Source organism: Paroedura picta, chromosome 1 (genome assembly GCF_049243985.1).
Source record: "Paroedura picta isolate Pp20150507F chromosome 1, Ppicta_v3.0, whole genome shotgun sequence".
Taxonomy (NCBI): domain Eukaryota; kingdom Metazoa; phylum Chordata; class Lepidosauria; order Squamata; family Gekkonidae; genus Paroedura; species Paroedura picta.
In genome coordinates, this window is record NC_135369.1 from 155515409 (window position 1) to 155536208 (window position 20800).

General features: G+C 42.6%; 1 protein-coding gene across 12 annotated transcripts in view; it reads right to left on the minus strand.

Moving 5' to 3' along the window:
- Positions 1-20800, minus strand: part of DLGAP2 (DLG associated protein 2) — a 578727-nt gene that overhangs the window by 245105 nt on the left and 312822 nt on the right. Inside the window, exon 1 of one of the 12 annotated variants that reach the window (XM_077309442.1) lies at positions 13997-14088. The exons of the other annotated variants lie outside the window; for them this stretch is intronic. Within the exon in view, the coding sequence (XP_077165557.1) occupies positions 13997-14000 (4 nt within the window). The 5' untranslated portion in view covers positions 14001-14088. Of the gene's footprint in view, positions 1-13996; positions 14089-20800 lie in introns of those variants that run through there. 12 annotated transcript variants of the gene reach the window in all.

Sequence of the window (20800 nt, forward strand, 5' to 3'; positions counted from 1 at the left end):
ACATGGAATTACAAATAGGGAAAAAAATCTCCTTGGGCTAATGTGTAGCACTGCTTTCAGGAATCTTCAACCTACAAAAGACAGCACTATGCATAGTCCTAGGCAAAGCATCAAACAGTGCCAATCCTAAACAGTGTGACACCCTTCTAAATCCATTGAGCCGAACCGATTTTGAAGAATGTTAACTCTGCTTAGGATAGCATTGTAATGCCGCTCAATGTGATGAGTCACGAAGATATTCTGCTCCTTGCCCTTATGTTCCTCGTAATGAAGCAACAGACAAAACAGAGATGTCTCAAAAATATCCCATGTTGCTGAGCCAGCAATAAGGAAGTAATTCCCCATGGTTTCAGTGCTATCATAAATGGCACTCGTGTGTATGTGTGTGTGTGTGTGTAAAGAAAGTTACAAAATATTCGGAGGGGGGGGGATTAATTTTTTTAAAATCTGTTGTCTTGTCCCCCTATGGCAAAATGTCAAAATCAAAGATCTGATTACAGAATGCCTCATCCCCTGATGCAGCAAAGCTTTAATTGATTTAATCAGTATGTTAATCATCTAAAACTTTAAATAACAGATTCAACTGCTTTCCATCCTAATTAAGGAACGAGACAGTGACATATCACCATGCCAAGTGGGCAGACAGATGCCCTGCACTGGAGGAAGGCTCAATTAGCGCTCGCATACAAGATATGCCTGACACGTGTTGGACACACCGTCAGATGTACATTGGGGAAGTTATCTTTAAAAAACGCTTGTCCACTTGGCGCTGCGAAGGGGGCTCTGTGGATGAAGATAAGGAGCTTCCAGTTTCCATCCCTGATTCTTTTTTGTAAGCAGAAATGGGGGCGGCTTGTCCCTTTTTTCTGGATCCACATGTCCTTCATAGGGCAAATGAAACCAGATAATATAGGGGGGGAGTCTGTCCCACCATGTCACTGTTTCTGCTCATCATGCTGAGCAAAAGAGTGCTGTTTAAGGTGAGTTCTTCCAATGTACGTCTGACTGCTGGTCCAACTGTGAACCCAATGACCTGGGCACGGCGGGCATGTTATATATTGAAGCTCTTAGCCCAATGGAATCCAAGGATACAACCCCCTGTTCGACTTTTCATTGTGCCAAAATACAATTCTGTTTTAAAATGGTGTTCTCTCCTTGCTTGTAGAAAAGCTAGAACGTGGTTTAAGATGAAAAAGATAAAGTCTATATAAGGTAAAGGTAAAGGTATCCCCTGTGCAAGCACCGAGTCATGTCTGACTCTTAAGGCTCTTAGAGGCTCTTAAGTCTATATAATACCTATATACCTATATAATAAGTCTATATAATATATAATACCAATGCAAAGAGCCTCTTGTGGCGCAGAGTGGTAAGGCAGCCATCTGGAAGCTTTGCCCATGAGGTTGGGAGTTCAATCCCAGCAGCCGGCTCAAGGTTGACTCAGCCTTCCATCCTTCCGAGGTCGGTAAAATGAGTACCCAGCTTGCTGGGGGGGTAAACGGTAATGACTGGGGAAGGCACTGGCAAACCACCCCGTATTGAGTCTGCCATGAAAACGCTAGAGGGCGTCACCCCAAGGGTCAGACATGACTCGGTGCTTGCACAGGGGAAACCTTTACCTTTACCTTCAATACCAATGCAAATTAAACCAAGTCACTTAAAAATGCCCTGGCCACACCTCATCTCAACAAACCACAAGACAGTGAAGAAAACAAAATACATTAACATTAAGGCAAACCTATTTGTAATACTTACATTGCGAAGTGTTTCTAGGGCTTTGTTATTATTAGTGACTGATGACTGATTATGCATGGCGACAGGCTTGCCAGGCCACCACCAGTTTCTTGAAATCCCACAGCTCCCGCAGTCCGCCTTGGAGTTGTGTGTCCACACGCACAACTCAGGGGCTGGAAGGTTATGCTGCGCCTCGAGGCAATGGCAGCAAGGAGGAGTGAGGGGGAATGGGGCATGGAGGTTGCAGAAACACCCCACAGCACTGCGAAGCTGAACGGGGAATTTTGTCCTCCTGTGAGGACACCGTAGGTGGGGGGCGGAGCCAGGCCTCAAAGGTCAGCTCTTCCCAAATGCATGGGCCTGGCCTGGCTGGGCCTCTGATGACTGCCAAGGTAAGAAAGTTATAGGGGGAAAATCAGTGTTCCCTTGCCGCAGGAAATCAGGGGCCCGGACAGCACCTGCATCATGTATAAGCGGGAATTAGCCCCACTGTCATGCAGGTGCTGGTCCACCCTTCTCTGCCCATGCAGATTTGGTCTATGACCGTTTATGTACGGGGAACTTCACTGCCCCATCTCCCATGCAGGAGCACAGATCAGGGATGGATGAGGCGCATCGGGCCAAATGCTCCCCAGTGTGGGTGTAGGAAGAGGTGGGGCAACCTGCCACGACTAAAACTTCAGCCTGCAGCCCAGCATGAAACCTCCAGTGCATAAACGGCCTATGAGAGCAATCCTAAGCAAGTCTACACAGAAGCAAGCCTCATTTTAATCAGCGGGGTTTCTTCCCAGGAAAGTGTTCTTAGGAGTGCAGCCTGTGACATGTAAATGCATCTTTCTCTCATCTGTGTTATGCAGAAGATTGTATACTAAAGTAGGATTTTCCTCTTGGAAGAGTCAAAGGGAGGCTTTGTTGATTAAACTAAACTGGTACAATAAACTATTGACCGTATTGATTATAAACACACCTAAACACAAACAGCAGAGAGAAATGATTGCCCTTCAAACCATGCTTCATGAATATTTAGATTTGTAATAGAATTTCTCTAAGTAAATACTTCCCATTACTTTTTAAAATTATGTTCTTAACAGACACTGATATTAATGTGAACTTTTAGAGGGAAACTGATGATTTGTGGGTTTGATTATTCAAGGGGAAAAGATTTAGAGAATAGAAAATAGAGAGCTTTTTTACAATTGTAAAGTAAATGATAAGTTTTGTATATTTCTCTTGCTTTTATTTTATCTTCTTATCCTTTCTGCTCAAAATCTTTTTTAATTAAAAGTATTTTTAAAAGATATTAATGTGAGCTTTTATTTAAATTGGATCGATTGGTTATAAACCAGATGTTAAATCATCTAAGAATCTTTAATCCACTGGAAACCTTATTATTTTATCAGGTCAATTTTGGGAGGAAGTTACCCTTACGATTTTTGAAGCTAGCATATTGCATTTTAAGTATCGGAGATTGGAAACCCTGACTCGATGGTGATAAATTATCCATTGCTACATGCCTAATGAATTACTTGGAAGAGTTCTTGCAAGCTAGCATTAAATAGAAAATGAGGCTTGAAGAAAGGGGATTTTTTTTGTATGTGTAGGATATTTTGCTGCAATATTTCATCTTGTAATTTAAATTACTGCAGGCAGTTTCCCTTTAATTTAAACATTTTCAAAATAGATGGAACGCAAAGCAGCAATCCATCAGAATGCAGGCAAAAGGGATTTGGGGGAGGTGGTTTCAGAAGCTGCCACTTTGGTCTTTTATTAGTAATTAGTTCCTTGTTGCAACATGGGCAAAGGCAGCTGATATTTCTGCTAATGGTTCACATACAGCTAGGCCAACACAATGGAAAGATGACCTTCTCTATGTCAAAGAAAATTGCAGAAGGCATCTGGAGCTAATGGCCCTATGCTTGATCATCTAGAAAGAGTAAATAGGTTTATTAGCTTACTCAGCTGGAAAATGCTTGCCGGCAGCCACTAGTCACCTAGTTCCAAATTGAATTCACTGTTTCTTTGGGTAAGAACATGATCCTTGTGCTGTTCTTCATATGTCCCGCAACTCCTGTTACAAGAGCAGTGAACAAGCATCCAGCTGAGCACTGGAATGCCTAGAAAATGCCCTGTTCAGGACTCTGCGATGATGTTAGATTTGAACACTGATCTCCTGGACGCTTGACTGAACAACTCAAAAACACCGATCAAAGGGTTTTGTTGTATTTGAATCAAATCGATATCATTTTCTACTTGCAGCTGGTTGTGGTGTGACCTTCAAACCACATAAAGCGGCACCTGAGATTTTTAAGCACCTGTGGCTTTGGCTTGTCTTTGCCAGCAAATGCGGAAGCTTAAGTTGCGGCTCGATTATAAACAAATATATATTCACACCACAATGATTCTGTCCTTCATCCCTAGTGTTCCATGACTCTTTAGATCCGTAATAGCATTTCTTAATTTTACAATAAGTCCTACTTCCCAAATAAATATATTGCCAGAAATCAAAACAAGCAAAGCAACCCCAGTTCACACCTGCTATGCACCGTGGTAAAAACCTTTTGCAGAAAAAAACAAATTACTTCCCTAGTGAAGTTATGGAATCATGAGATCTGAACATACAGGGTACTCATTCTCCCTCAATCAGTGACTACATAGAACTGGTATGACTGCGCAAGAATACCGTTATATAATCTCATTTAAATGCTAACTGAGATGTATGACAGCCCAGTCATGGGAAAATGATTCTAGCATGTTTAAAGGTGTAATTACAGCATAATTAGATTTAAAAAATATTCCGGTTCCAATGACTAAAATTAATGGTCTCAGAATCGTCTGCATAGGGTTGTACTGTTAAAGGTGGGACCACCACCAGCCAGCTCCAAAGCCCACTTGAATAGCAGGGATGATCTTTACTATCAGCCAACCCCACTTTCAGCATCTTCTGCCCCACCCAGAGTAGAGAACTTGAACTACATCATCAAATTCTAAGGGCAGAAGAGTCTCTCATTCAACCATTGTTTTAAAATAAACAAATAGTCCCTCTACCACAGGCAATAGAGCAGCTTTTTTCAACCTTTTGACCATGGACGGGCCCCTGAAATAATTTTTGAAGCTTCAAGGAGCTCTGTAAGTGATGTCAGCTGGCCACACCTCCCTGCCATGCCCCACAGAAGTTACATGACACTGGAAGTGACATCATCACCCACGTTAACAGGCAGGCTCAAGGAGAGACAGGACACCCTTTAAGGCAGGAGTAGGCACAATTATAAATGTAACAGTGGGAACAGAACATGAAGTGGGGACAGAACGGAGACATAAAAAGCAAGGAAAGAAAAAGAACAAATGGAATAATGTGCTTATAGGAAATTGAGATGCAATAAAGGAAACTAATTTCACTCATATAAAACTGACTGGTACTGAGGCTTCCTGGTTCATCCACCCTAGTAGTAACTGGCAGCAGGTCTTCAGACTCATGATTGGCAGGCCCCAGTCTGCAATCACCATGGAGTGCATATCTCACATGTTTTATTGCTCAGATCACATTATGGCAATAGTCATCCATCCTGCACCCTCCTGGATTTAGGGGCAATTAGTTATCTCTGTGTAGATGCTCATCTCAGTGTTTCTAGCAATTTGAGCATTTTATGGCCCTCTTCCTTGGGAAAGACCTTGTTTCCCAGAGTTTCAGGGACCCCCTGGTGAACTTCAAAGCACCTTAAATCTCTCACGCATGACAGTAGTAAGATATTTCCCCCCAGCTCCAACAACTAAAAGATATTTTAAATGAATATGCAGGGGATGAACTTTGCAGTGTTATGGAGAGAAGAAATATACCCACACCCACACCCACCCACGGATTACGCTTACTCTCCTTTTTTTCTTAAAAAGAAGTATTTCTCTTGGATTTCCCTTTGAAGAGAAATCAGTGTACCCTTTTGTAACATCAGCCTTTGCATTTATTTTATGTTAAACACCACAGGGACTGATTATGCATGAGGGGGAAATGCCAGGCCAGTGCTTGCATGGCAGAGGGGCTAATCTCTGCTTATGCATGACGTCAGCAATGGCCTGGCCGCCTCCTGCCCCTGGCCTGCTTTAGGGCCTCCGATGGCCCGCATTCCCTGGGAGGTCCAGCGCCTCCCTGTGCTACGGTGGCCAGGAGGGGACCAAAAATGCCCCACTTGGCTCCACAGTGCTTCACAGCACCGCAGGGTCGAATAGGGTGGTATTTGTTGTTGTTGTTGTTGTTATTTTGCAGGAAGGAGGGATTGCATTCTGATGCAATCCCACCTTTCTGAAAAAAAAAAAAACACTGCCCTCGCACATGGTGGAGCCTTTCTGCCACAGCTGCATCCCGTGCAGGGACAGATTTCGGCAGCAAAGCTGATCCCTTGTCGAAATGTGTCTCCCATGGGGGGCAGAAAGTGGCGGACCAGCCCCACCACCGAAATGTGTTCCCCCTGGGGACACAAGAAGCTGCAGAGTACGCTGGTCTGCCAAAATGCACAGCGGTAGCCTAGTGTGGCCTCTGCCATGCACAATAGGTCAGGGTGGTACTCTAGCAAATAAACAGGAAAGCCATGGAAGTTGCTGTCTGCTTCCCTCTCTGAATTCATCTATGGAAGAAGTTATTAGATTCCTTAAAAGAGGGAAGAACAGCTTGCTGGATTCCAAAGAGAATTTTTACACAGCAAATGATTAAAACCTGGAATTGGCTGCTAGAATATGCAGTGATGGCCACCGGAGTAAACTGCTTTAAAAGCGGATTAGATTGACTCATGGAGAATGGTTCTATCAGTGTCTGACTGAGAATTCAGTCAGACACTGATAGAACCCTCCACATTCAGAGGCATTAACTCTCAGGGCCAGGAAGGTAATCAAGGGAAGGTCTCAGCCTCTATGCCCTGTTGTTGGCCATCCAGACAAACTGTTTGGCCACTTTGTAAGACAGGATGCTAGACTAAATAGACCACTGGCCTGATCCTGCAGGGATATTCTTATTGGGTAAAAAAGTATTCAGAAAATTTCTGAAAAACCACTTGGTCATCTGCATAGTCAGTGATACATATATTAATTGTACACAGACATCAGGATAAGCAACAGGAGCTATTGTTTTAAAAACTGTGCAACACAGGGTCACTTGTTCAGAAATCTCCTTAGAGATATCCAAAGGGTGCTTAATTTACATTGCTGAGAAAGGAATAATACATTTTTAATTCATTTGCTTCTTGAGCCCAATGGTGCCTTTGATTTGTGTAATTCAAAACAATACTGAACGTGCACATCCATGCCAATAACTTTCCTGGCCTTCAAAAAAGAGAGAAGGGATATGTCAGCCTATGGTCCGGAAGCACTGGAGCCAGCTTGGTGCAGTAGTTAAGACCAGTGGCTTCTACAACTGTCAAGCTGGACTTGATTCCCCACTCTTCCACATGCAGCCAGCTGGGTGACCTAGGGTTGTGCAATTCGACCACTGAAGCAGCCGTTCCCGCCCATAGCTGCTAACGCCATCTGTGCAGGGGGGGGAGATGTTGGTGTGCCAGTCGACACATGTGCGCCGGTGCTGAAGCGGCCATTCCCACCCGTAGCAGCCAGCACTGCGCCATGTGGGGGGAGGCACGCCCGCGCCTCCCTCCCCGTAGCACAGCACTGTCTGCTGTGGGTGGGAACGGCCACTTCGGCGGCCGAATCACACAACCCTATGATAGTGCTGATACTACTGTTGTCACATAGCAGTAATATCAGTGCTTTCTCAGCCCCACCAACCTCACAGGTTGTTTGTTGTGGGGAGAGGAAGATAAGGCGATCGTAAGCCACTCTGAGACTCCTTCTGGTTGAGAAAAGCGGGGTATAAAAATAAACTCTTCTTCAGTGTCAGGGGGAAAAAATGGTAAAAACAGTGCTTGTTTAGTGAGGTACCAACTTTCATGCAGTTGTACATAACTGGGGCAAGACATGTTACACAAGATTTTAATGGACCATTTGGGTATAAATTACATGAAAAATGCATAGTGTAGACCTGCCTGACCCTACCTCTTGAAGTGCCTTCTTCCTAGGTGGCACTTTAGTTTTCAACTCTGCACTTCTCTAACCCTGTAAACTTGGCTCCAATGGACAATCTCAAAGTGCATGTTCTATTTATTTCTTTTACACCCTGCCTCTCAGTTGGGACTCTAAGTGGCTTACATCATTCTTCTCTCCTCTATTCTATTCTCACAACAACCCTGTGAAGAAGGTTAAGCGGTGAGTGTGTGACTTGCCCAGGGTCACTCAGCATGCTTCCATTGCAGAGTGAGGAGTCAAGCTGGAGTCTTCCAGGACCTAGTCAGACAGCCTAACTCAGCCTCTCTCAACTTTTTTGCCACTGAGTAGCTCCTGAATCATTCCTCAGACTTTGAGAAACCACAGAAGTAGTATGATTGTACAGAATATGGTTGGAAAACATTGCTGTGTACATGCCCAGCCAGGCCCCACACCTTCCCACCTCATCCAGGCCCATCATTAGCCACTGTGTGTGTGTGGGGTGGGGGCAGGTCATGTCACCCAATTCATTCTTAATAGATTTTTTTAAAATATAAAAATAATGAACTCCCACCCATTCAGGAACCCCTTCCAGGACCATCAAGAAACCCCAGGGTTTCACAAACCCTCATTGAGAAAGCCTGCTCTAACTACTGTGATCTATTTACATTGCTGTAAGTAAATTTGTATGTGGTGAAGCAAACTTCCATCTGCACATGGATGAGACCATCTTGGGGGACTACACAGAATCGGCTGGTAGTTCCTTATACTTTCAAGATAGTCTAACCAAGACTGTATCATGCCTAAAACATTAATTCACACAATACTGCTATGCTTTCATGGCACTTCTGAAAGCATTTCAAAGCAAAAACGCATAATCAAATAAATCTATGCTTGCTTGAACACTATTACTACAATGCCTGCAATGCAATCTACATGGTAGCTGAAAAGAATAATCTTCCAAAGTGGATCCTCACATAAGTCTAGTCACACACAAAAAAATTAGTTTGAATAACATTTTTAATACCCCTAGAGAACTATCACAAATAGCTTTCATTGTCAGTATCCTTTCATCTTGTAAAACCCACATTTACGTACATGTCAATTTGTGGACAAAGGTATTTTGGCACAAGAAAAATCCATGCAAATGACAATGGTTTGGGGGGGGGGGGGAGACTACAATGACATCTCTGAGTAGACCAGACCGATATTGAGACTGTAATTGAGTTCGTTCTCTGAGATTCAAGAGCATCTTCAGCATGCCTCTTCTTTTAATATGCCAGTGGTCTCTTTGGCCTCAATTATTGTATAAGTGCAGGTGGCAATATCAAATATATACCAAATCACTTAGTGGAATTCTAAAATAGTGCTTTTAATGGAACATATTGCTTATGATACCCTTCCCCTTTTCTACGTCTAAATCTGCACTGCGGCATCTGATATTAACAAGCTCACCGAGACAAATGGAGGAGTTCAGACATTGCAAAAATGTATTATTTCCTGTTCGAAACTTTGCATTCATTTTGTCTAGCCTGTTTTGTGTCCCACCGATTAGGTATACAAAACATAAATGCTTTCAAGCATTGGTAAGAAATATGTGGGATTGCCTAATAGGTCCTATGTTTGCATCAAAAAAATCAGGGTCTTCTTTGCAAGCTCCAGTGAGCATGAAGTCAAGTATAAAAAAACGTATTTTATAAATGTATCTTTTGCATTGTTTTATTCTAAAATAAATTGAAGCTGACTGGGATCCGAATAATTCCACAATTAGTTTTGTGCACCTCAATACATGTGTATTTCTCATGCATCAGCATTAACTCCCATACTTCAGAGAAAACCACTTTTTAATTTATGTATACAAATACAAACTTTCTGTAAGATGCCAATAGTTTTATATTATTCACATTGTTGTTATGGAAATTATATATACTATACTAGAATAATAAACTAGGTTCATACATAGATTAGGTTGATATGCTAATGGAGGCATTATCATCATACTTTATTTTAGGTATGACATTATGTGGTAATAAAAGATTCTAATACATTTACAGTGCAATCCTAAAATGAATAAGCCTTGCTAAGCCCACTGAAGCCATTGTGCTTAGAAGGGGATAACACTGTTTAGGATTTTTGTGTGTTCTTGATGGATATGGGGCAATCCTAGCATCCCAAATTGATTTAAGATGCTGATCAATCTGAGAATTTCAGTTTTCCACTTTTGCAAACTATTACGCCACTCACTAGGTGGGGTCTGGAGAGCTCCTGGAATTGCAGCTCATCTCCAGAGGGTGGACATGGTTATTGTACAAAAGAAACATTTAAGGCCTTCCACGCAGATTGTTGTGGAAATGAAACACTTGAGGCCTACTGCACAAGGTTGTTGTGCAGATGAAACAGAAGGCAGAAGAACCTCCACAACAGCATTCAGTTTCTTCTGCACAACAACCCTGTGTGGTAGGCCTCAAATGTATAGAGAGCTGCAAAGAAGAAATACACATGGCTTCCCTCCAGCAGCGAGGCCAGCCAGAGTAGTATTTTAAGTGAGAAGGGTCCTCCCTGTCAGCCAACCATAAGGCAAAAGGGGAAAGGCTCCCCTCCCCTTAGGAAAGCACAACTACCCCCACAGACTCCTCTGTGTTGCTCTCAGAAACACCTCCCTCCCCTCAGTCAGGGGCTGTCAGAGGCTCCTTCCCAGCAGGCCTGAGGGGAGGGGGGAAGGAGAACACTCACCAGCCTCCTGCCAGCTCCATCAGCAGTTTGAGGCAAAGTGAGCGGAGTTGCTGGACGTGACAGTTAGGAGCGGGAGACACAGCCTGATTGGGCGGCCAGCATTCATTGCCTGAGGCCCAAAAGGTCATTGTGAGGCCCAAAAGGTCATTAGGGCTTTTATAATAGGTACAGATGTATTTGAGAGAGTGTTCGTGTCTGTTTTTGATACCGTTTTCTTTGTAATGTGTGTTAAAATGCATTAATGTGGACAAAGGCTTGCATTAGTGTGCAGATGCAAAAATGTGAATTCAGGAATGAGACTGTATTTGTAAATGAATGTGGCTTAAAGCCTAGGATGTTAAGGTGACAAATATATCCTGCCTCTACATTGCCCCAACAGATCCTTGTTGCTGAGGGTCAGTAAAGTCTTGAAAACAAAAGGCCATAGAGCATGGAGAGGGGGATACCATAAAGAGGAGGAAATGGGCAAAGCCTCCCTTCTTAACTCTTCTGCAAATGGAAAAGAGGCAGGGGTCATTTTACCTGATGCCACTCCTTACTACATTTCCTTATGCCATCCCTGACACAATGGGTTGCCCCTCCCCCCATACTTTAGTATATGAATGCACAAGAAAGAGAGCAACTATCCTCTCGTGTTATTCCTCGGGATCTCCCCTTTCTCAGGAGCAGCATTTCACAAAGCAGTTTGAGCTACTTGGAGGGGGGGAGGGAGCAAAAAAAGTGGTAATTTTGTGCACATTATTAGGGTTGCCAGCTTTGTGTTGGAAAATAGCTGGAGATTGGGGGACTGAAGCCTGTGGGTTTGGGGAGGAGAGAGGTTTCAATGGGGATTAATTACATACAGTCCACCTTCCAAATTGGCTATTTTCACCAGGTGAACTGATCTCTGTCTCCCAGAGACAAAATTGTTGTCCCAAGATATTTCCAGCTAGAACCTGGAGGTTGACCACTAGGGGTGTGCAATATTTTTAGTAGGTATTTTTCAGTTTAGGTCTACTGGAATTTCCAAAAACAAAAACAGGATCCCAATACTGATACAGTATTCAGATGTTTCAGAAATCCCATTTTATTCTGGATCCAATAGACCAGAGAAGAAAAATACCAATTAAAAAATAAAAGCCAGAGCAAAGCTGAGCCAGTGGGTAACTATCTGCTTCCCATGGGCACAGCTGATCCTGGCTGGGCTTGCTGCAGTTTAATCTAAAGCAGCCCCAAGAGCTACTGTGCTGCATGGAGCACATTGCTCTATGTGGTACAGGAAATCCTGCTAGGCATGCTTCTCTTGCAGACTGGTTTAAGCCAGAGTGCAGGAGAAATCAGCACAAAACCCAGTAATCTGCTTCAGTGCACTGCATATCCTGGGGCTTGCTCCTTCTGCAGCTGCACGAGAAGGCAGCCCCAAGCCAGCCATAACATTCTGCTCCCCAGTGGCACAAATTTGTTGGATTGTCGGATATTCAATCCGACAATCAACACAGAGGTGGGAACAAATTGTTTTTGGATAAAAACAGCATACATAACATACAAGAAATAAAAGAATCATTGTATACAATTAGCTCCTACACATAAAATGATATTATATATTCAGGACACTATGGACCTTAATCAATTCTGTGGACTGGAAGGCCAGATAAAACTAATTGAGGCCAGGTCTTTGGCCTACCCCTCCCTGAGGTGGGGAGCATCACCTGGAGCGTGGAGATAGGGTTTTTTTCACCGCTCGGAAAATCGATTACAAGGTTTTTGAGGGGGATTTAATGGGGGTTTAATGGGTTTTTACCCATAAAGTCCAAAAGGAAGCTTTATTCAAGAGTATAACACAAAGGCACTACAGGCACAGTTCATTGAAGCAAACGTCCTGGCAGAGACAAAGAACAATAAACCCCAAAGAGAGCCAGTTTGGTGTAGTGGTTAGGAGTGTGGACTTCTAATCTGGCATGCCAGGTTCGATTCTGCGCTCCCCCACATGCAGCCAGCTGGGTGATTTTGGGCTCGCCACAACACTGATAAAGCTGTTCTGACCAAGCAGTGATATCAGGGCTCTCTCAGCCTCACCCACCTCACAGGGTGTCTGTTGTGGGGAGTGGCATATAAGAACCAACTCTTCTTCTTCTTTATACAGTAGACCAAATAAAGGAGGGGGGATGAGAGGGTACCTAGGCGGGAAGATGAAAAGGCGGGAAGGTACAAAAGCAGGAAGGGTCGTTAGTTCTCAGCAGGTCCATCTGGCTCCGGCTTTGAAGCAAAGCGATTACAAGTGTTGATACTTTGCAGACACTACAAGGTTTATGGCCACAGCCCGAGAGATTCCCGGGGACCACAGGTAAAACATGGGTCATGAATCTGGGTTCATGACAAGGCCTCAATTAGTTTTGTCTGGCCTTCTGGTCCACAGACTTGACTAGGGTCCATAATGTCCTGGGTATATAATATCATGCTATTTATAGGAGCTAACTGTGTAATTCTTGTATTTTACGAATGCTGTTTTTATTTCATTCCTGACCATTGATAAAGGTAGTAACGCCAAAATGATTCTGGTCAGTGGAGGCTGGGGACCGCTAGCAGGGGTTGGAGGGAGAGCATGGCCCAGGGTACTGTGCATGCATGGCAGCTCCGTGCAAACGCGCATGCGCATAGCTGTCACACATGCATCTTTGCACCCACCAGGGGAGCAAACGCGCATGTGCGACAGTTCTGCGTAAACATGCATGTGCGTTTGTGCCAGTTGGCATCCTGGCGGCCGCGTCTCCCTCCCCCCTGCTGCGAGAAGCTTGCCGGGCCGCAAGCGAATCGACCGCTTTGGCGGCCGATTCCCTCGTGGCCTAGTGAGCTTCTCGCTGCGGGGGGAGTGGGGAGGGGGAGGCGCGGCCGCCACCAGGCCGCTCCCGAGGCTTTCACAGCCCCCACTATAAACTATTGCATAATGGAACTAGATTACAATGTGTGTAATCTTTGGCCCCTACTGCTATTCAAGGCTAAACTGTATATGTAAAATCTATATACAATTTTAAGCACATTCCTCTTTATGTGCTTTTCCCTTTCCTGCAATGACATGTACGATTAAAAAGGCCAAAGCAGTTGTCTTTTGTACACTCTTCCAGTTGTGTTTTACAGCTCAGAGACGTTATGTATGCAGACTGTAAGATCTAACCACCCACACAAAAAGCAGAGCTTACATGTGAATCATTCTCTGCAGCAGACAAGATTACCATAAAGGATGGGATTTTTACTCCTCCAAGAAACATAACTATGTTTTTAAAGCATGGGATAGTAATATACATTTATATATTGGATCTGCTTCTGAAAACTGAACATGTTATTCTCTGTTGTTGTTTTTGACAAAAAGCCTGTGATGCAAACCTGAAAATATAAATACGGCTGATATTTTGATAATACGCAAAATGACTATACATTAAATGCTAGAAATTTCCCATTGTTCCTATTTAGAAATCAAAGACATCTGTCCCCTTGTTCAGTCGCTTGACAAGGTACAGTGATGCAGCCTACTCACCCATAATACAGCATCCATTTTGCCTTAAGGTTACACCTGCTGCCTCTTATCTCTGCTGAAGTTAAAGAGCCTGATTTGCCATGCTGGAGGCACCACTCCCTAACATAAAGAGTGGAGTGCAGAATAAATGCATGACCTGAGAAGTGAATGGAACAAGGATTCTCAAACTTTTGTTATCTTTCATCATATTAACCACCCTGTCAAAGTTACTTGGGTGTCATCAGGACAGAAACAGAAATCCACTTTTCTGAGAAAGACATTTTTTTTTGCAGGTATTCTGCTATTACTACTAGCGTGCCAGTGTGGCATAGAGGTTACACTATCAGACTAGGAAAGCCTTTCTCAACCAGGGTTTCATGAAACCCTGGGGTTTCTTAACAGCTCTGGAAGGGTTTCCCAATTGGGTGGAAGTTAATACATTTTTATATATATTTTAAAATTGTTAAATATTTATTGGATTTGACCATATATACTTTGACCATAAATTGACCATATATACTTTGGCCACCTCAAGAGAAGGAAGGACTCCCTGGAGAACAGCCTAATGCTGGGAGCGATCGAGGGCAAAAGAAGAAGGGGACGACAGAGAATGAGGTGGCTGGATGGAGTCCCTGAAGCAGTCGGTGGGAACTTAAATGAACTATGGGGAATTGTAGAGGACAGGAAGGCCTGGAGGATCATTGTCTATGGGGTCGCGATGGGTCGGGCACAACTTCGCACCTAACAACAACAACAATGACCATATATGGTCATGTTGACCTGCCCCCTCCCAAAATGGTCAATGATGGGCCTGGAGGGGTGGGGAAGGGGAGGGGCTATGCTTTCTAACCATATTCTGCACAATTGCACCACTTCTGGGGTTTCTCAAAGCCTGAAGAATGGTAAATGGTAAAAAAGTTGAGAAAGGCTGGACTAGGACCTGGGAGATCCAGATTCAAACTTTCATTCTACTTGCTGGGTGACCTTAGATCAATCATGTGCTTTCAAACTAAAAGAATGTTTGTGGGGGTAAAATGGAGAAGAGCACAATATAAGCAGCTTTGGATCTGTGCTGGGGTAAAGATGGGGTATTAATGAAAATAGAAACAAATAATGCCCAGAGGTCACTAGGGCTGGGTAATATCTGGAGATTTTGAAACCTCTTGAGTTGGAAAATACCAAGAGTCTTTGGTGGTAGAGGTGGGAGTAGAAGGGAGTTGGGGGTGGGAAGGGATCTCAGTAGAGTATAATGCTATGGAGTCCACCCTGCAAAGCACCCATTATTTCCTGAGGAACTGATCTCTGTCACCTGGAGTTGAGCTACAATTCCAGGGGATCCCCAGGTCCCACCTGGGGACTAACATCTTTAGAGGTCACAGATGGATGATCTGTGATAGTCAGGGTCAATATGAGATTGCAGATCACATTTGGAGCCTGAGATTGAGAGAGCAAATTTTTGGAGCTGTTATGAAATCCCCAAAACCTAGATGGACTACTTCTAGTAGACTAGATTGCAGACCTAAATAGTGGTGAAGCCATTACAGGCTCCAGGCCAGGGATCTGAAATCCAGGCCTGAAGCATGAGAATTTGAAATCCCTGACGTGAAAGGTCTCTGTCTCATTTCAAAATGTTGGCAGAAGTTCCAGGACATGGATTCTAATGCCAAGAGTCTGAAGGACAATCTAAGTAAAAAGTAAACACTGGCTACAACAAGCAATCAGGCAGTCGAATTCAGTGCCAGGAGAAAGAAGTGGGGGGAGTGTTAGACAATGAAACATGTTTTAACTTGCACTTCTTCTAATTTACTTTTTACTTTATAAAAAAAAGATGTACAAACATACAATAAAGGAAATGGTCTCAGCCTAGAAAATTTGGCTATTTAAGTAGCTTAGGTTAAATTCAATCTGATAGGTGAAGATGTAATGCTTTCTGGGGAAGTTCATTAATGGCTTGTGAGAAGTTCTGGAGTCAAGATTAACTAGCCCATGGAGCAGCCTTTGTTAACTTTTCTACCACTGAGAAACCCTGAAACATTCTTCAGACTTTGAGAAACCTCAGTGGAGCATTGGTACAGAACATGGCACATACCCACCCAGGGCCCCTCCTCTTCCTACCCGTCCAGGCCCATCACTGGCTATTTTGTAGGGTCAAAATGACCATATATGGTCATATCACGCGATAAATGTTTAACAAATTAAAAAAACAAATTAATAGATAGATATAGATAAGACCTTTATTGGCATTATACAGAAAATAGAGTCCAGTTTGAAAATTAATTAACTTCCATCCATTCAGGAAACTTTTCCAGAGTTCTCAAGAAAGATTTCCCAAAACCCTTAATTGAAAAGGCCTACCTTAGAGCCAAAATTAACTGGTCCTTCCTGTCAACTAACCCTCCCTCAAACACAAACCTATTTATAAGGCTTGAGGAAAACTCTGAAGAAGCATACATAATCACAAAAGGTTATACCCGGAATTAAATTTTGCTGTTCATTTTTAATTCGATTTCTTATTTAGATAAGAAATAAGCTAAAAACAATGGAATTCCCCCTATCTCTTCATATAAATCTTAGCTATAGTTAATATTTAACAATAGTTTACTACTATGGATACTACTATATTTTTAATTTTCATAATTACTACTTATACCATTAAACATCACATTACCTCTGCATAACTTGATAACAAATAATATTGTACCATAATCCAAAACCATAATTCAACATGTTCCATATTAAAATTGAAACAATAAAACATTAAAATTCTTATTATTCAATGTCTAATTCTTTACATTATTAAATATTTTTAAATTGTTTCTCATTGTAAAATTAACTTCTATTTTCATGATACATTTTCCATCTTTCCTCAAATTTTGAAATTGATCTATTTATCTAAAATGACATTAATTTTGCCATTATAGCATATTCAGCCAGTTTATTATTCCAATCTTTTAAGCTTGGGCATACATCTTTTTTATTATTATTTTGCTGCATAAACTGCTGTCACCATATATTCAAATGCCTCTTCCAAGACTTTTGGTAGTTTATTCGGTAATATTCCCTGTAGCATATTCTTGGCATCTATAGGAAATTTTAATTTTAATATATTTTGCATTTCTCCATGAATTTCCTTCCTTCCTTCCTTCCTTCCTTCCTTCCTTCCTTCCTTCCTTCCTTCCTTCCTTCCTTCCTTCATCTTTTTTTTTTTTACAGGTCCACCAGATATGATAGAAAATTTAATCTATTCCTTGGCATTTCCAACAATTTCCTTTATAGTTTTTGTACATTTTTTCAGTGTCATTTGTAATAATGTATTGTTTGAAAAAATAATTGTACCAGTTTTCTCTTAAGGACTGACTGGCTGTAAACTTAATGTGTTTATCCAATAGCCGTTTCCATTATAGCATAGGCATTCACTCTTTGAACTTCTGGATCCATTTAATCAAGCGTTTCCCCCCACTTATTCTTCTGTTTCAGATTGAAGTGATAGCCCATTGTAATAGATGATCATTTTGCCCTGTAATCAGCTGATAAAGTTCCACATTCCACACTCATTACTTCATTTAGTCTTAAAGCCCATTGATTTTAATTATTTGGAACATCCCTGTTTTCAACTGCACGTAACTTTTTCTGAACTCTTTTGTGTTGTAGTGGTGGTACTTTTCCATGAGGTTCTAACAAATTCCAAAATAGTTTTTTTTTTAATTTGGGGTACTTTATAAGTATGTTGAGGACTGCTGTTGATAGGGTAAGTGCTCTAAAATACTTTTCCCATTAAGCCATAAAATGAAAAAAAAAACAACAACAAATGAGTAGAGATGAGCCAAGCCACTTCAAAAAAAAAGTTGAAAGATATTAAGAATAAAACTGCAATCAAATCCCAAACTGAAATCCAGGACTCCCAATCACACACTGTCTCTACTACCATAGATATAGAATGGCCACAACCAGAAAAAGATTACGTGAATAACTGGCTTTATCCCATCCCAATAAGAATAATGTTCCTGATGACATACCATATATACGCATGTATAAGCCAAGGGGCTTTCCGCACCGGGATCCTTGTAGCAAATTGTTTGCTGAACGAAAAATCGCCATTTTAAATAGTGGAATTCGTTGTTATGCATACCTGCCTTTGTAGTGGAATCCAGTTGCGTTTCTATCGTTTCCCACAGGGTTCCGGTCTCGGCAAAAATCGCTAGAAAGGAAGTGCTATTGCCAAGCTCGTCCCGCTCCTGGCCGTCAAGCAGCCAATGGGCAGCCGTTAGCATGCTCCCAAACAGCCCCTTTCCCTTTAAGAAAGTTTTAAAAAAAAAACACCCGTTGCAACGAATATGCGTTGATTCGTTGCAACGGAGAGACCCATCCAGCTGGCAGGTGTGTTTGAGCTGTCGTTTCATCGTTGCCACGCTCCCCCCGAGTGAAAAAAAATCCCCCCCCCTCACGGGCGCGATTTTCAGCCGAAAACAGTGTGAAAAATAAAGGGAAAATACATCAGCAAACGGGCTTCCCTGTTGTTTGTGCTTAGTGACTAAACAGCTCTGGGGAGGGACTGAAGCCGGGGAAGCCTCTAAATGGAGGCTTGCCGGTGCGTTGATCTCCGCTCGCTCGGAGAAAAAAAAATGGCGATCGCTTCACCGGAAGATCAGAGGAGAGAGCCAGGGGGAGGGACTTTGTAGAAACCACAACAATGGTAACGCACAGAACTTTCCCGCTAGTGTTGCAGATTGGTTGCAGGAGTGTAGCGCTTTCCAGAGGGTGAATCCACTTTTGGGGATTTCCCTGAAAGCGCTACAAGGAAGCGCTTTTTGCGGATCGGTTTCAGGTGTGTGGCAGATTGTCTACGACGTTGTGCCTAATGGCAAAACTGAAGCGTTTTCAATTGGCAACCATTGTGCGATTTTGAAGGAGTGCGGAAAGCCCCCAAGTTTTTCAGCACAGCATTCACACTGAAAAAGTGCTCCTTGGCTTATACGTGGGTATATACGGTAATTGAAATAAAAGCCTGATCCAGCCAGCCAATCGTTACATTGCTTCTGCAAGCCTCCTGCAAGCTGAAGCTTGCTTGCTATGGCAGCTTGTAGGACAGCAACAGTTTGAGTGAGGGACTCTGATCTTTTTTTTCCTTTTGCCGTCACTTCTTCCAAACTATTCTTTTGGTTTCTGTGGGTGGGTTTTGGGGTTGCTTTGGGATTTTCTGTTTCTCCTAATGTTCATTTCTTTTTTTTTTCCTGAGGAGCAGCATTGTTTGCCTTTTCTTCTTGGGGTTGTGTTTCTTTTAAAAGTTGATTTTTACAGTTCTTTATTTCAGTGTTTTGTTCGGGGGGCACTGTAGCTGTAGTTAGAGTAGTCCATTCTCCCAGCTTGGTAGCTGTTGTACTTGTTGTAATAGGTTGCCAACTTTGGGTACCGTTGTTCTGCTCTGGTTTGCTGGCCGTCTTTTGCACTTACAGTTTACTGTTTTTTCTTTGAAATAAGTATTCAAAAACATTTAACCTACTGGTGCCTCAATTAATATAAATTTACCAGTAACTGCTGCATTTTCCACCCTTGGCTTATATGAGAGTCAATATGTTTGCCCAGATTTTGTGGTAAAATTAGGTGCCTTGGTTTATATGCGGGTCGACTTATATGCAAGTATATACGGTAATTTCTAGTCTATTCAGGTATAAACCCACAGTGAACAAGTGTTCCATGATGGTCCCAAAGAAAAGCTACATTGTACTGATTCAGTCTGTTTACATCATCAACTAATTCACTCCTATCCCTTAAGTTTTGTTCTCCAAACTGACAACAGATTGGTAGTTCGGCAAATTTGCTGCAGCACTCCCTACTCACAGCTTTAACATGCATACTCAGTGGGTGCCAAAATGCACTGTTGCAAGAGCAGAAAACAGCACTAAGATCACAAAAGCCAATTGGGAAACCAGAGGGAAGAAAATATGCCAATCTCTGTCCAACAAAAGCATTCAGCAAAGAGTTCACAGGAAAGCCAGAAGCACATGATGCACATTCAGATGGTAGCCCTGTGTTCTTGCAATGATTTCTGCCTTCCATATGTGAGTATTAATCCTCCATGGGATTTCAGGGACTGACTATCTGAATACACAGTCATCATCCATCCACGCTCAGACAGGAGACACAGCAATATCTAATGCTAGTATCAATTCACAGCTGACTGATGGTGACCAAAATGTCAGGGGTTCCCCCACATGGTACCTGTGAGCATAATGGCACCTCATAACACCTTTTCTGATGCCTGTTTTTAGAAAACAGGTGAGATCAGGAAGGGCTTTGTCCAGCAAGAGTTCTGACTTGACCACTAGAGATTTGATTGGCTATGCAGATTTTTTAAAATATTCCTTTGATAGCAGTTACCACCACAGCACAGGGATCTGCACTATGTTACTGAAATTATACTGTGGCAATCATTTATTTATTTATTTTTCAGTTTATATCCTGCCTCTCCCACGTAGTGGCTCGTAGTGAGTCACAACCATCTTAAAAACACCATAAAAACATAATCTTAAATCCCATTAACACTCAATTAATCCCCCTCAGCCAGTGAACAGATTTCCTTCCCCTTGATTTTAGAGTAGTAACGAAACCTCAGGAGGACTGCCATGCAGCCTGATGTTCCAGCTAACTCAGGGAGGGGTCCAGATCTTTATTGTCCTGGCCTCATCCAAAGACCTGGTGGAAGAGCTCCATTTTAAGGCTCTGCAGAACTGAGATACTTCCATCAGGGCCGCAGCTCACCCAGGAGCTAATTCTATAAGGTAAGGGCCAGGATCAAAAAGGCCCTGGCCTGGGTTAAGGCCAGGC